The sequence below is a fragment of the Aspergillus costaricaensis genome, assembly GCF_003184835.1.
Source record: "Aspergillus costaricaensis CBS 115574 unplaced genomic scaffold BO79scaffold_28, whole genome shotgun sequence".
NCBI classification, from domain to species: domain Eukaryota; kingdom Fungi; phylum Ascomycota; class Eurotiomycetes; order Eurotiales; family Aspergillaceae; genus Aspergillus; species Aspergillus costaricensis.
The window spans coordinates 48,901-63,802 of record NW_020291828.1 but is presented as its reverse complement, the minus strand read 5'-3'; the positions used below and the strand labels follow the sequence as shown (position 1 = coordinate 63,802).

The 14,902-nt window shown below is 51.8% G+C and overlaps 3 protein-coding genes across 3 annotated transcripts; 1 reads left to right on the top strand and 2 right to left on the bottom strand.

Moving 5' to 3' along the window:
* The first annotated feature begins 159 nt into the window (after positions 1-159).
* Positions 160-1,137, top strand: BO79DRAFT_271581 (uncharacterized protein). The gene is made up of 4 exons (XM_025687360.1): positions 160-482; positions 535-632; positions 820-957; positions 1,013-1,137. Coding segments are annotated over exons 1-3 (270 nt in total). The 5' UTR covers positions 160-311; the 3' UTR covers positions 821-957; positions 1,013-1,137.
* A 1,922-nt stretch (positions 1,138-3,059) lies between these two features.
* Positions 3,060-8,166, bottom strand: BO79DRAFT_247177 (putative TMEM1 family protein; the record flags this gene model as incomplete). The annotated part of the gene is made up of 7 exons (XM_025685627.1): positions 8,061-8,166; positions 5,426-7,980; positions 4,289-5,365; positions 3,591-4,229; positions 3,457-3,468; positions 3,140-3,166; positions 3,060-3,095 (listed from the first exon to the last, which is right to left on the bottom strand). The coding sequence occupies exons 1-7, from the start codon at positions 8,098-8,100 to the stop codon at positions 3,060-3,062; spliced, it is 4,386 nt and encodes a 1,461-aa protein (XP_025536743.1). The 5' UTR covers positions 8,101-8,166.
* Positions 8,167-8,687: 521 nt separating this feature from the next.
* BO79DRAFT_39706 (putative membrane-tethered transcription factor (SPT23)) lies at positions 8,688-13,441 on the bottom strand. The gene is made up of 4 exons (XM_025689183.1): positions 12,477-13,441; positions 11,522-12,414; positions 8,966-11,459; positions 8,688-8,903 (listed from the first exon to the last, which is right to left on the bottom strand). The coding sequence occupies exons 1-4, from the start codon at positions 13,185-13,187 to the stop codon at positions 8,772-8,774; spliced, it is 4,230 nt and encodes a 1,409-aa protein (XP_025536742.1). The 5' UTR covers positions 13,188-13,441; the 3' UTR covers positions 8,688-8,771.
* Positions 13,442-14,902: the final 1,461 nt, after the last annotated feature.

The window sequence follows — 14,902 nt, the reverse complement described above, 5'->3', positions numbered from 1 at the left end:
GTCTAGAGTTTGGAAGCTCTGTTAGCCAGAGTTCAATGCCGCAGCCTGTGCAAAGAACAAAGTCAAGTGAGGTGCAACATACCAATGGATCAGGAACACGGCGCCAAAGCTGTAGCAGCTCAAGGTAGGCACTGGATGGAGTTGAGCTCCCACGCGGCGAAGGAGACGAAGGGTTGGGATCGGGGAGGGGGAAGAAAAGAGGGAAGGAGAGGTAGGGTGACAATCGGAAGGATATAAATGGTCGCCTCCAAAGAGCCTTGACCGGAGGGAGAAGTGGGACGGGGTGGTTCAAAGGGAGAGAAAAAAAGCGGATGGACAGAGGCGAAAAGAGTGAAAGGAAAAAAAAAGAAGGGCGATTGTTTGATGATCACCTGTTCAGCGTTCAGCAGAACCCGGGGAGAGGAGGGGGGAGGCAAAACAAAAAAGAAAAAATGAGGGTCCCTAAAAGAGGACAAAAAAGAAAAATTGCAAAAGAGGAAAAGGTAAGGGGGAAAAACACCCAAGAACCAAACGAACGCGAATTGATTGGGGAAGACTGAATTTCTAGTGCAGTCGAAGAAGAAGAAGCCCAGAAGGCAAAGCCATCAAGAAACACCCGATCTGGATGTAAGTCCCGCCGGGCCCCTGGACTGGTAATTTTGCGTTACGGGGGATCTCCCGCGAAAAATTTGTATTGGGTGGGACACATCTGATTGGTCAGGGGCTGCCGCGTTGATACGGGACGGGGTCCCGACTTACGAGAAGATTACGACCCGACAACATTACACTCTGCAGTATTCGCATTCTCATCTCACTCTGTCCTGTCATTTTGGCCTCCAGAAGGGATCGGGTGGATGGATAACCTCGGCGGCGCTTACTGGACCATCTCAGCGCGGTTTGCCTTTTGCGTGACATGCTCTACATCTGCAGATGGTTTCATCACTGGCTCGATCGACGCATCTGGCAAGGTAGTAGGAAGTTAATCTGCTTGACTCAAAGCAAGATCATGGAGAATCTGGATACTTGAGCCGAGGTCGACACAGGAGTCTGGTCTGTGGCTTGCCCGAGATGCGCATGCCTATGAACCCTCTAGGTTGCGGGCCATCCGTGACTGGTTGATGCGATGTATACGCCACCTGTTGCTTGCTTGGAAGGGGGCGGCTGATCCGTCCGGCCTGATTGCCAGAGGCGAGAGTGTCATTTGCATTCCGGGGTGTGCTCACTGCTGAGGGATTATTCTTTGCCCCCCTTAAGCCGAGATCCTCCACCGCATGGGCTCTCTCTCACCGCACGCCAGAAGATCATAAGATTGTGTGGTTGCACTCCTGACTAACCGGCCATGTGGCTCGAGTATTGCAAAATACTTCACGTTCCAGAAACAAACCCGAGCATAGGTTACCAGGGACCATGAACCGCGGAGGCTCACCGCCCCGCTGGAACCAATAGGGATTTGATTTTAGGCCCCACAGCCGGGTAAGAGGGAGAATTGGCTTCCCAACAATCTTGGCAGCTTTCCCCCTTGGGCGGTAGGCATGAACCCCGATGAAGAATTACGGTTATTATTCCAGTTTGATTATCGGAGGGGGCTGGTCGTTGGCCCTGTGGCATTCGGATAATTTTTACTGGTCAGTCTCACCAGTCACCATGCGAGAACAGATGACACCTCGGATGGAGACGAAAAAAACAAAAAGAGACTAACTAGTCAGTATGAATGGGTCGGAGATGATTCGGGCATCTTATCAGAAATCAAGAACTGGAGAGGATCCCAGCTGAACTACAGTACCTACAAAACACAAAGAGTAGGGATGATCCTACCCCAGCCAGCTGCTCACTGCTTGCTTCACTCCTACACCCTGACAGACAGACCCTTTTGATTTTCTTCATATCTTCACATGCCGTGGGTATGGTATTCTCGATCGATCCCACCAACTAGCCTCTCCCAAACCAATGCGTGCGTCCAAATTCAACAGAGGTATTGAACGGATCATCGACTTTTCGCACACGAACGGTCCTGAGCGCGACAAGGTCTGGTCTCGAATCGAATGAATGAATGAAGAACCCCCATGTGATTTTCCTCCGCATGCAGGATGTATCTACCGACGTGTGGACAGTAGTGGCGCGCCTTACAGCATGTATCAACGGAGTACAAAAGTAGTTTCCAGCTCCACGACTCGAACACAAAGCGGCAGAATCCACTTACTGTGTACTGGGATGGGCTTGGAATGGCCCTTAGACTTTCGGCGGCGCGGGTGGAAAAACTTTAACAAACGCAAGAGCCCCCCTCCCCGACCAGCCAGCCCAGCCCATCCAGCAATACAACTTACTCACTTGCCACATTAGAGAACGAGAAGTTATCGGGTAATGCGAAATACACATGTAGGGTATTTTAGGGTAAAAAAAAGAGAGTAATTGTTCATCCTAAGGAACTGAAGATAATGAGAACCGAAGAAAAGGATGATGGGGGAAGAGAAAGGAAAGTCTGATGCATGTGATTGTAAGATATGGAAGGTACGCCGCGATACCTTCCCCAACTTCTATCTACTACTTAGTAACTATATAGAACAACATGAAGTAAATCCCACCCACTCAATTAATTCCTCGACTCAATAATTATATACCTACATACATACAATGTCCATAAATAACACACACACACATACATACATACATACAACACCAATAAACCCCCTAAAAGCAAAACCAATCCAAGCAAAGCAATCCAAAAGTACTACCAAAAGTAGAATAGTTCTGCGTTTGGCAACGCATGTCAGCATCTGTTGGGACACACCAGCCATTTTGTTGAGATTGGGTCCCGGTGGGGCGGGGGGAGAAGTAGCTGATCGGGAAACAAGGATATGTGGGGGTGGGAAAAAAAAAAAGGGCGGGCGCGTGTGTCAATCAATTACCGAGTAGGTTAGTTACTTACTACTTTGCAATATGGGCAGTCAATTCAGTTCACTGACTTTAAACTCGCACTTGATAGTTATGCTATTTGAGTGGTCTGGTGGGAGTGAGTAGGTTTTTGTGTAACATTATCTCTTAGGTTTGGATATCTGGTGATCGATTATTTATTGGTATCATTACTGGAGTGGGTTTGGTGGTGAGGTGATGTGTGTCTGTTAGTTAGTTAAAGGAGGTGTTTAATGTTCTATTGTAGTACAATTTTAACGGAGATGATGCTAACTAACTAAGGTCGGTAAGAGTAGTTTAGTTAGTTAGTATGGTATGCTGACCTTATCTGGTGGGAAAAGTATGTGTGTAATGGAGTGTATGTATTGTTATGGGGGTGTATTTTGTATTTGTGGATAATTTGCAATTGAAGTTGGGTGATGAATGAAGGCGGTTTGATGTATATTGTTGGACTACGTAGTACACTTCATCTTCTTATCAATCCATTGCTTGCTAATAATACTGTCTATGGTATCATGGTTTCAAATATATCCCGTATAGTCTATACAATATACACATGCATTGTACCTGGCTTCTAAGCTATGCTATGTAGGTAGTAGATATGTAGGAAAAAATTTACTCTATGAGCTCGTTACATGCAACCGCTCCGAATCAATCAACCACGCCCCGCCATGACTGCCTCCCGACAGTGACAGGCTCACTGTCGTCGTGCGGAGATCGGGTAATACCAGCACGGTCTCGCCGTGGTTGCGGTAGTCGACCTCGCAAGGAATGGGTCGGCGCTGCAGCGGTGCCACTGCCGCTGCGGCGGCGGCCGTCATGGACCCAGCTGTCACGGGCTGTCCAAGGTTGGGGCTCATCGTCTGGGCCCCGGTCGCTGTCGTCGAAGATTGAGACTGCGGCTGGGGCAGAGACGATGAGGATGTTGGGGATGGTGGCACAAAGGACCTGATTTCTAAACCCGGAAGAAGGAGGTGTCCGGCTTTCTGCGGGAGTAGCATGATCGCAAAGGTCTTGGTCTCGCCTTCTTCGGCGGTGAAGTTTCCGCGGCGTCGCCCGCCAACGAGCCATGTTTCGGGATTTGCGTGGATCTCGTACGAGAAGTCAAGCGGACCGCCTGCGTTCTCGCGATGCTCCGGTGAGCACCACCGTCGTGTATGACGTATGCTGAGTTCTGCAGCAATCATCTGTCCAACTGCCGCATGGGGAGGCTGCTGTGCCAGATTGGTGAGGCGGAGCTCAGCTGTGTGCACAACTTGAATCTCTGGGATGTCAACGGGGATGACGATGTGTCTGCTGCGTACGGCTGGAGAGTCTGGAAGGCAGATGACCGGGTGATTCTATTTGGGTCAGACTAGAGAAGCAAGGGGGCCGTCAGTGGGATGTACGGGTGACTTACCTTATGCCAGTCCATAAGCCAGGCCTTCAGTCCATCCATTGGCTCCTTCAACGCACTCAGCAATGTCTCCCAGTGGGCATTCGCAAACTGCAGTGTTTCCACCTCTCGGACGAGGCCGACAACTTCCATGTCGGAAGTCGATAGCTGTGAGCGAGTCGTCTCAACAATGTGGGATGTGAGCAAACTTGTGTATTGATGAAATTCGCTAGCTGCAATGCTTGACTTGAATGTCTGCTCGACTGCATAGAGACATTCATCGTCCACGCAAGTAAAATCGACGCTTAGTCGCAGGGACCGTCTTGCTCCCGGAGTGGGAACGCTGTCTGGCCGCTGTCGAATCTTGTAGAGAAGAGATGCAGGTTGTTTGGCAAATACATTCAGTGCCACAGAATCACCAATACTCGACTGCACCTCATAAATGTCTGAGCTTGGGATTTGGCACTTTAAGATCCGGAGCGGTATCAGCATAGCCGGACTGATGGTAAACCGTGAGAATAGGACACTATCCTTGAAGACATCCTGCACGTTGACACTGATCGGCAAGCCTGAAATGATGTTGTGCACCGAGGAGTAAGTAAACCGCCCCTTCTCTGTCTCGTATGACACTTCGGCCCTTGCAGAGAGCATCGGGTGGTGTTCCTCGACCGTGTAAGGGATCCGGAACCGAACGAACGAGTTGGGTTTCAACTGAGTGAACTCAATGTTCCCAGAGTCACTATGGGCTTCGATGTTGATGTCACCCTCTACCAGTTCGGTTTCGGTCGTTCTCAATCGAAGACCAGCAGTGGCAGGTCTCACTCGAAGAGTCCCGCTCTTGATGTCATTCCATCCACTACTGAATTCCAGCTCTAGTGTTCGTAATTCCTCCAGATTGACAAAGTGCGGTGATACGATCTTTGCCTGGAGGCCGTCCGGTGGCGGAAAACAGTAAATGAATGGCCGACTATCCTCTTCCTCGGCCTCTGCCTCCCTGAATCCCACTGGCAGGGACGCATGCTTCCCGCCACCAAAAGTGAAAACAATGTTCTTCGCTCGCATTTCAATGCGGTCCACGAAGTATTTACCTTGCAGTGTTATCTAATATAGTCAGTATCTGTCAAGAAAGCAACAGCACAAATAGCTGCGACCCGTACTCACCGGAGAGTCGACCAACACCCTCGTCGACGACGACTTGATGGTCATTTTGATAGGAGCCTCTAGCCAATGCTCATTACTCTGAGCATTGTGCGCACCCACCAATCGCAGCTTGATAGAATCAACATCAATGCGCTTTCCCAAACAAAAGCGTAGGTACAGTTGAAGCTGGAACCCATCCTTGTCCTCATAGTGTAATATTGCAGGCTTGACGTTGATATCCGCAAAGAAATCAGTCATGGGGGCGATGACTTCTTTCTGAAGGGAACCTGATGCCTTGAACAGCTCCTCAACGTACTCAGAAATCAATGCATTTTCCGCAAAGATATGCGACGCATCTAGCGTCTTCTGCCGCTTTGACAGGTTGGACTCTGTATAACTGGCAAACTTTGCGAGAAGACGGAGGATCACCCGGACGTATTCTTCACTGCGATTAAGCTCTTTCAGACACCGGGTATACATTTCCAACATAATGCCCTCTAGCACAATCCAGTTCTTACTGCCATAAAACGGAGCAATGTGATGGAAATAAGACGCTGCCGCCCCATAGTCGCTCTGTCTGTAGCGTATGAGGGCCATGTCAGCAAGTGCGGCCTGGGTTGAGTACGTCCGATTTGCAGCGATGTGGTGACGGTACATCTGATCTGTAAGATCTTCATAATGCACACGGAAAGCCTTTCTGGACTGGAGAGCTAGCTTCAAGCCAGGGAGATCGATACCAGACAGAAGATTGGTTTCCCCAAGCTTATCTGCTGTCTGTGGAGTCTCGTCATCAAGCGATACTTCAGCCATATCGTCAGCATCTGATCCTCGATCATTGAACAGAAGATGGAGATCGTTCCAAGTCTCCTTCCAGCCAAATCTTGCAGATATCTCCTCCAAGAGTCGGCGAGCCATCAGGAGCAACTCCGCTCTTCCAGAAGCTAACTGCTCGGAACCGGTCTTGGGCGTAAGCTTGGGGCCCTCAAACCCCGGTCGTGCATGGACAGACGAAAGGGCATCTGGAGGCAAAATGCCCGAGGTTGTCATACGCCGGGGCTGAGGCGTAGCTGTAGGAGTCGCAAGCGAACTTGAGCGCCTGGGAAGCTGTGGGTGGCCCTCAGCATGCGTAACATTGTCTGCTGGCTTGTTGACAGCATGCAGTGAGGACTCTGGAAGTGTAAGGGCGGGAGTAAAGGTCTGAGAAAGCACCTGGGAGGCAGCAGCATAGGCCCATGATGATACAATATTGTTCACCACCTCTGACTTTCTAGTATCCTCGACATCTACCAGTCCCGTCTCAAGGTCGAACCTTAGTGTCCGCGCCGCAAGACTAATGAATTCGGTTGCCCTCTGGCAAGCTTCGGAGAGAAGCAGTAGATTTTCCGGCTTCCTGTCTTTCTTGGACAACTGTGGATCTGCTTCTGCTTCCTTACTGAGTAAGGAATGAGCCTTTGCCGCCCTAAGCAGTAATGTCAGTTGTCTTGAGAAGACATAAGTGCGGAAATCAAAGATGGAGATATCACTGGCCAGTATCATCTCCCGATACGGCTTTTTTGTTGCAGATATGGGAAAGTCATCCATTGCAATTTCCGGAACTGGTTCTGGCTCATCATCTCCCTCGCCCTCGTCCTTGCGTGCTACTTCTCCGCCAGACTCCAGAGCCGATTTTGCCTTGTCTTTCCAGTCCTTGCTGTAAGTCAGAAATGCACCTCCATGTTGATCTCCAGTTCCTCCAAGCTGTTCTTGTATCGCGGTGTCCAAGCCGACCGCAAGTTCATCGTAGCCGAGCAGCGCGTCCTCGAACAACCCCACATTTTCGAAGCCCCTAGCTAGACCCTCCTTGAGTATGAAAAAGGTACAGAAATTCCAACCAGGCAAGCTGCGCTGCGAGTCTTTCTCTTTAATGTCCTCCTCATACTGCGCGACGCGAAGGTCAAAGGATGCCAGAATTGCGTTCTTCAGCTTCTCAACCAAGTCTTCGATCTGATCGGCCAGCTCAGGTGGCTTCGCATTACTACCCTGCTTAGGGAGGCGTAGCTGAGCCACGCGATCTATGGTGGAGGACTTGGAAGTTCCGTTGAAGTCGGCCTTGACCTTCTCAAGGACTGTGGTGGTTGTGCGACCCCATTTAGAAGGGGCGGACTTTTCCGCCCCCTCTCCGTCCTGCACCACATGTACAATGAGCCAGTCAAAAGCATCGTGCTTCTCCTGGCTAGTGGACGTTGCGCTGGACGAGGAGGTTGTGGAGTGGGATTTAATCCAATCCCGCAGTGCCTTCCGCGCCGTAGCCTTGTAGGTATCGTTGTCGTCACAGCGGAGCAAGTAAATCTTCAAGTAGGGGGTCTGGCGTAGGCCTGGGATCTGGTGTCGCCGGTGCGTCACGGTGGCACTGGCCGTGTCGGTAGACGGCTTGCGCTCGTCCGATTCATGCTGGGCAGGGACGAAGCCGATACGGAGGGACTCGATGGATCGAACGGGGCGGGTCGGGGACTTCCAGTGGAGGTTCTTCAGAGGAAGCTTATCTGCAAGGATGGACTGAACAGTGGGGAATAGACCGGAGGGATCAGTATACTCGACTGGGAATCAAATCGAAGAAGTGAGCAACGTGTACCCCAGAACGCCATTCGGAAAGCCATCGGGGGGTGGATATCCTTACCGGTGACACTGCTGGAGCCCGCCTGGGGTGAGGGGTCCATGATGCCCGAGCACTATTCGGGGGTCAAGGGACCACTCGCAAAGGGCATGCCGCCTGACTGGCCAAGAAAGGGGGAGCCAAACTCCTAGCTAGATGCGCAGTAAGGGGAGGGAATTGGCAGAGAGCTAAGTATATCGGCCACCGCGGTGATGATGGTATTGCGGTTGTTTTGGCCGGGGGACGGCAAGACCGCCTTTCTCTCCGCACGTGTGGCCTTTCTTCCGCCTAACCTTCCCCCGACATCTGTTCGTGGAGCCCGCAATAGTTACGGTGGGGCTGCTTCCAAGCTGCTACGAAATACTAGGCTATCCATATGTTAATACTAGAAAGTCCCTCATATAGTAAATGATATATTCAGCTCTATGCGCAGTATGGAAAACAATAGGGGATGAGTCCTCTGCAGGACACGTGACTTGGTCTTCATTAAGTGAAAGAAAGCCGTAGAGAAAAGAGATCGCCTAAGGAAACACACAAGAATCTGTACAGGAATAGTTGAGGGCAGCATGGTTCACCAGAAACAAGACAAAGAGATCAAAACAGTCATATCCCGTCATTATGGAACAATAGCTCTTTAACAAATGAAAAGACATGCCCCGTTTGTATTACCGACCCAGAGGACAGAACGCCCTAGCTCAAAACAGATGAAGGAAAGGAGGAAAAGTAAAACAGATGTCAATGGCCAACTTCTAAGGCGCGCTGCGCATATTGAGCCTTGACGAATTCATAGCCGCTGGTAAAGCCTTCCCAGATGCCCGGGACATAACTCCGAATCCAAGCACAGATGACCAACAGAAGGAGCGGAATCTAGCAGCCGTTAGCAGTGGTTCCAAAGTGATACTGACAATTCCATGAGAGGTCCTACTTACCCAGATGAAATACAGATTCCGATCGCTACCTAGGCCCTTCATTCGCCGCGCTTGCTGCTCCCGAAGGTGCTTCTGCTGTTCACGAGATATCACCTTGCGGCCAATCCGGATATCTTTGATATCTTCGCTTTCTGGCTTGGTTCGGACGACCTCCGATGTGCTGGCCTGCGCTTCGAAATGCTGATCGAGTGCTGCCTCCGTCGCTGCTTGAAGCATACTCGATTTCTTCAAGCGCGTTGCTTGCTCATCATCTTCGTTCTCTTTGTGCGGGTAGAGTTCCTCATAGGAGGGTAGCTCTGTACCCGTAGGGGCGGAATTGCCCGTCAGCATATCCCACCAGCCATCTTTGGCAGACCGCGCGGTGCTCGGTCGATGAGGAACCAGATTGGTGATACGACGCATCATCGGATGGGCTTGGTAGTCAGGCAGTGCGGGCATAGGCGGCAACGCAGGCAGATTGGGGAAGGCGTTGGCCACACTTTGCTGGAACTGATTGATTTGGGCCTGCAGTTGGTTACGCCAAGCAACCAGGGCGGCCGGAGGCGAAAATGGTCGAGCATCGTCCGACTCTGCTGGCTGCTCAGGTCCAGGAATCGACACTGGCCGCTCGTGATGCATACTCGACCGGCGGGAGGCGCTATAATCAATTACATCGTCGTCGTCTTCCGAGTCATCGGAGTCTTCAACGGCATGGTCAAAAGAGCCCGACACAGATGAAGAGTCCCAGAGGGAATGTAACGATGCGGAACTGCTGTGTCTGCGACGCGAGGAGGAAAGCGATCCAACACTACGTGAGCGGTAATGACGTGCAGGTATCAAGGCCGCCTGGTGAGCAGGCAAGGTCGTAGCGAGGTCTGCTGGAGTGAAGCCCCTAATGCTACGGGCATTAGGGTTGGCACCGGCAAGACGGAGCCTGTTGACGATATGCGCATGACCGTTCAGAGCCGCAAAGTGCATCGGCGTGTTCCCGGTGTTATCCTGCAGGTCGGGATTGGCACCTCGCGCAAGCAGGCCGGCCACGAACCGTGTCAGGCCCAAGGAGGCAGCAAAGTGGAGCAGTGTCTGGCCTGTCGCAGAGCGCGAATTGTACCTGGGTGGGCGTGGGCTGTCATCAAGATCGACAAACTCGAGATACTTCCACATTCTGCCATCAAGGTCACCAAGTGAGACTTGCGACTCCAGCCCAGCCGCCTGCCGCTGGTGACCACCACCAGAGCCTCCTGGGAAGTCCTTTTGTAGGTTGAAAACGCCCTTCATGTCACTGCCCATAATCTGCTGAGCCGTCTGGAACGCATCTGCTTGACTGCCGAGTTTCTGTCCAAGGATACCAAGAGCAAGGCGATACATCTGCAACTCGCGATCGTCGACATAACGGAAGAACTGCTGCTGCTTTGGCATCAGAGGTTGAGTTGGCTGCATCTGGCCGAAGGTGGGATGTTCATGCTTGAAAACCACCGCCACAAGCCCGGGTTGAAGTGCAGGGGGTGTGAGGCAGTTGAGACACTTGTCACCCCAGAACGTGGTAGTGGTGGCTAAAGTGTCACCAAAAACGACTTCCATCCCAGGGTAGAAGCCGCTTCCAAGCAAGGTAACCTCTGTGCCTCCCGTAATAGAGCCTTCTGCAGGTACCAATTTGTGGATGACGGAAGGTAACCGGTTTCCCGCATTGGTTAGTGGCGGCCACATTGGTGAGGACGTGTTGGGTCCCAAGGAAATATTGTAATTTGGATCCTGGAAATTGTTGCGCGAACCCCCAGGGGTCCCTGGACGACTTGGTTGGGCGGAGTTCGGTGCAGACATCAATTGTTGCTGGATAAAATTGTCCAAACTCTGCTGTTGCATGGTGTTAAGGAAGGGGTTGGTATCTGCGCCGTTTGGAGTCGGCGGTCCGTTAGGGAACTGATTAGATATGGCAGAAGCAGTGACAAAGGGCCTCTCCGCCGGGGATGCGAACCCGCGAGTGCTGGGAAAAGGTGGATCATTGTTAGGAGCCGAGGAGCTGGAGACACTACCTGACGACTGCGTGTTTTCCAGCTTGGTCATAGTGAGTTCCGATGGCAGTCTCCCAGAGTTGCTGTGTTTGCGACGCTTGCTCATCGGCCCTTGGAAATCGTTCGGCGAAGTCTGTCGAGAAAGACTCCGCGGCGTTTGAGTGTTGGTGGTTGTGCCGTTCGTTGAGGACTGGGACACGGGGAAGGAGCCCGACGTCAGATATTGAGTGTTGAACCTTTGCTGCAGACCCTGCAGATCGGTAGCTGAAGATGACTGGGATGCTTGTTGCGACGGGGCCGATGATTTGCCTGTGTCAACACTGGGGCTCGAAGGGAACACGCCAACGCCCGGAAGCTGTGTCCCGTCCGGTAGAGAAGGAGATGGACCAGGAGCTGGTGGAGCGGGAGGTGCATGAGTTTTGTGGTCGTCAGTGATCATGATAGAATTCGTTATCGCCTGAGCAACAACGTTATCCTTATAATCTTTGACAGTGAAAATGACCCTAAAAACTAAAGTTAGCAAAGTGCTACAATACCACATCCGCCTAGAGCCGGGTATACGTACTGAAACCCAAGCTTCTCATTCTGATGCCTGCAGTAGCATGCGATACGCATCGGTAACTCCACTTGCATGGCCCCTGGAGGAATATTAGGCATCGGAGCGTCGCCAAAGCTCGGCATGGCATTCTTCGATGGCTCGGCCCATTCCTTGACTTCGTTGGTGTTGAAGACGATTACCCTTTTCTCCTCGTCCTTCTGGAAGAGTTCGTCTTCCTCCGGCTTTCTTTGCTTTTTCCTGAACGCACGCTTCCGCTCACGCTGTATACAACCAGGACAGATCTTCACTTCTCCGCCATCCAGTGGCTTATCGTCTTCTTGCATGTCTTCAGCGGAACGTGGGCTAGAGCTGGATGAACGGTAAGAGTTATCTCCTCTTGCTCTGGCAAACGCCTTCTTCAGCTTCTCTTGATCCTGCATCGCACTTGTGCAAACGAGACTGGTGTGCAATTCCACAATCTCCGGGGACCGTTCGACAGTCGGCGGTGCAAGAAATTTCGGCTTCGAGATGGTGTGGCTCGGCAAGCGCAACTTTTTGACGCCATTCGGTAACGGAAAGAGGGTCAGCCTGATAGGAATTTGAGTCTCCACGCGTGATTTGAGGGAGGTAGGATGCACGGTTAGCATGTGACGCTGCGTCGTCTCCTGCTTCACGGTGGTTGGAGAAGGGGACGGTGCGAAGTTGACACCAAATGGGAAGCTACTCGGTCCGAAATTAAGACCCGGAGTAAGCGGAGAACCGCCATTCATGTTAATTCCACCGAAGCTTTCTTCCAAAAGTGATGACGGTGAATGGCCTCCCCAAGGGCCCAGTGGCGACTTGGCCTGACTGAAGCTTCGCGAAACGGAGAACGGCGAAGGCTCCTTGGTGTTGCGAGGAAAGAAGGATGACCCATTCATCTGTGTACTATGTGTCAGCAGAGCACGATCGAACTGGCGGCAATGAAAGAACGGGAACTCACCGATGAGGCAGAATGTCTGGCCGAAGTGCTAGAAACACTCCGCATCTGAGATTTTGATCTCTTAGCAATTCTGGGCTGCGCAGACTCGGATTTCAGAGGGCTAGGACTGCTGGCGGCACTTTCAAAATCAAATGCGGCATCCATGGCTTTGTTGCTCGATTCAAGATCGGTGTCTGTGGGAAACGCGCCGTCAAGGTTTGGCAGGGAAAGGTCCAGACCGAACAGCGACTCCTCCTTCACTGATGACAAGTCGGGATTCATCCAATCCTCTGTCGCATATCCGAACGGCATAACAGTGTTTTCGCTATGGACAACCGACGCAGACGAGGTGACGGACGGGTTTCGAAGATGATTCCGCGGTGATGTGGAGGAAGAGCTCGGAGATGAGCCATCCGGGGACTCGGCGGGGGAGTCGGACGAGACAACATTCACTTGTCGCAACGCATCCTGGTCTTGGTACGATCGCTTGAGAGACAATTCCGAGGGCGACAGACACGATGGCTCCGATTCCGCGACCGGGCGGGATGAAGTGGCGCGTGAGAAGATGTCGTCAAAGTCCCTCCCTGCATTTTCCGCCGACATCTGCAGCCTCGCAGTATCTAAAAAGTCCATATCTTCGTCCTGGTAAGGGTGCCCCATCTCGTCATCAACGACAATCGGGTCCAGGAAAGGAAACGCAGGCGAAGAGGCAGCCTCTGCCGATCCCATCATTTGACTCTCACAGCAGTCTTCAGAAGACCAGAGGGAGATGCCTGCAATTCTCCCTAGAATGCCTCACAGCCTGCTTTTCAACCCACACCTTATGTATTTGCAATCCAGATTGTTGACACTTCGGACGGTGGGACAGGAGGACAAAGGGCGGCCGACTTGGACGGGAATGTGCTGGGCGGGCGCAGTTGCGGGCGCGATTCTCTTGCCTCCGTCAGCAGTACCCCACGTCCATCAACCGAGGCGACAGCGACACAGAAGAATCTAAATTGGGAGCGGATTGAAAGGAGGGGAAGATGGTGGATTCTCAGAGGGTGGTTGAAGGGGAACTGTAGGGTTGTTGAGTAAGGGCGGCTGGCGTAGGGGGGGGGAGCGGAGGCGGAGGCGCGGCAAGAGTTGGGAAAAGGGAGTCACTGTGCAAAATCCAGGCCGGGCGTCGGAGCGCAGAAGTTTCGAGGATAGTAGACGCGAGTGTATCAATCCGAGTAGAATCTCGATGGATAGGACAAGACTAGAAAGAGAGATGTGAAGGATGACTCGGGAGACGGCGTCCGACCGGCAAGTCAGTCCTGGAGACGGGAGAGAGAGGCCAAGGACAAGGAAGGGGAGGGAAGTGAATCAATGGTTATCTGCTGACTGAGGCACTTTGCTGTAAAACGACTCTTTGCGAGGATTCGACAGTGAGTCGCGGTGAGGCCGCCCCGGAGTGGCACTAGTCCCAAAATGGACAAATCTCGGCCAGGAACGGAGTAACTAGGCCGCCGAGTTTCCATTGGCCGGGGAACGATCCTGGGAGGGGCGCCCGAAGACGGCAACCAGTGATAATTGAGGTGGTATTAATTGATCACCAAAAGTTACGCCTTCCTATTACTCCGAACATTGAACTGACTACTAACTACTTACACCAAGTACTCTACTCCGTACTATTGCCTTTAAGTTCGGTGGATGTCGCCGCCGCTCTATGGAGTGTCTTCGTCTGTCATTTGATTGACAAGTTCCGGGACACGTAGCGGGCTACAAGTCAATAGTACTACTATAGTGCACCTACTGTGTAAATCGTGTCCATGTCTTGGTGGGTGGATGCTGACTTCTTCCGATCCTCCATCATCAATCGATTATCGCTTTGAGAATAATGAGAGAATATTACTCCTCCGTACTACTAGAGATAATCTGTTGATCCTACGGTAGGCGGGCGGCTCAGTTCCGAGCCATTGGATCAAGCCTGTCAGATCGCACCGCATTTTGTGACACATCTGTATGATATCCTCTCCGTCAACGCAACACTCTCAGAACAGGCCTACTCCATTGGGAACACCACAGTACTTGGGCAAGCAGGTGTGCATTGAGTGATAAACGTGTCTCTCGGTACATTAAATACCAGTTACCGTAGTTACTTGGTATTTGATCAGCCACAAATGATGAGCACATTCGCGGATCGGAGAGAGTGGCGCTTTGTTCGCGGATCATTATGGAGCATATCTCACCGTCAATTGGTCCAGACTGCACTATCTGCGTTTACCATTCTCAGCAACTTGGACATCCACCACGTACGACAGCCTAAGTATGGATGGTTCTCCCTGGTTGCTAAGACTGCTAAGAAAGAAGATGACCGCAGTCAAGTAAGTTTAATCCAGCAGTCGTTCGCATACTCAGGAGATGCGCGATGGAATGACGCCACAGTGTAACTCCGAATGGTCAGCAAATTAAATCATCCGTCA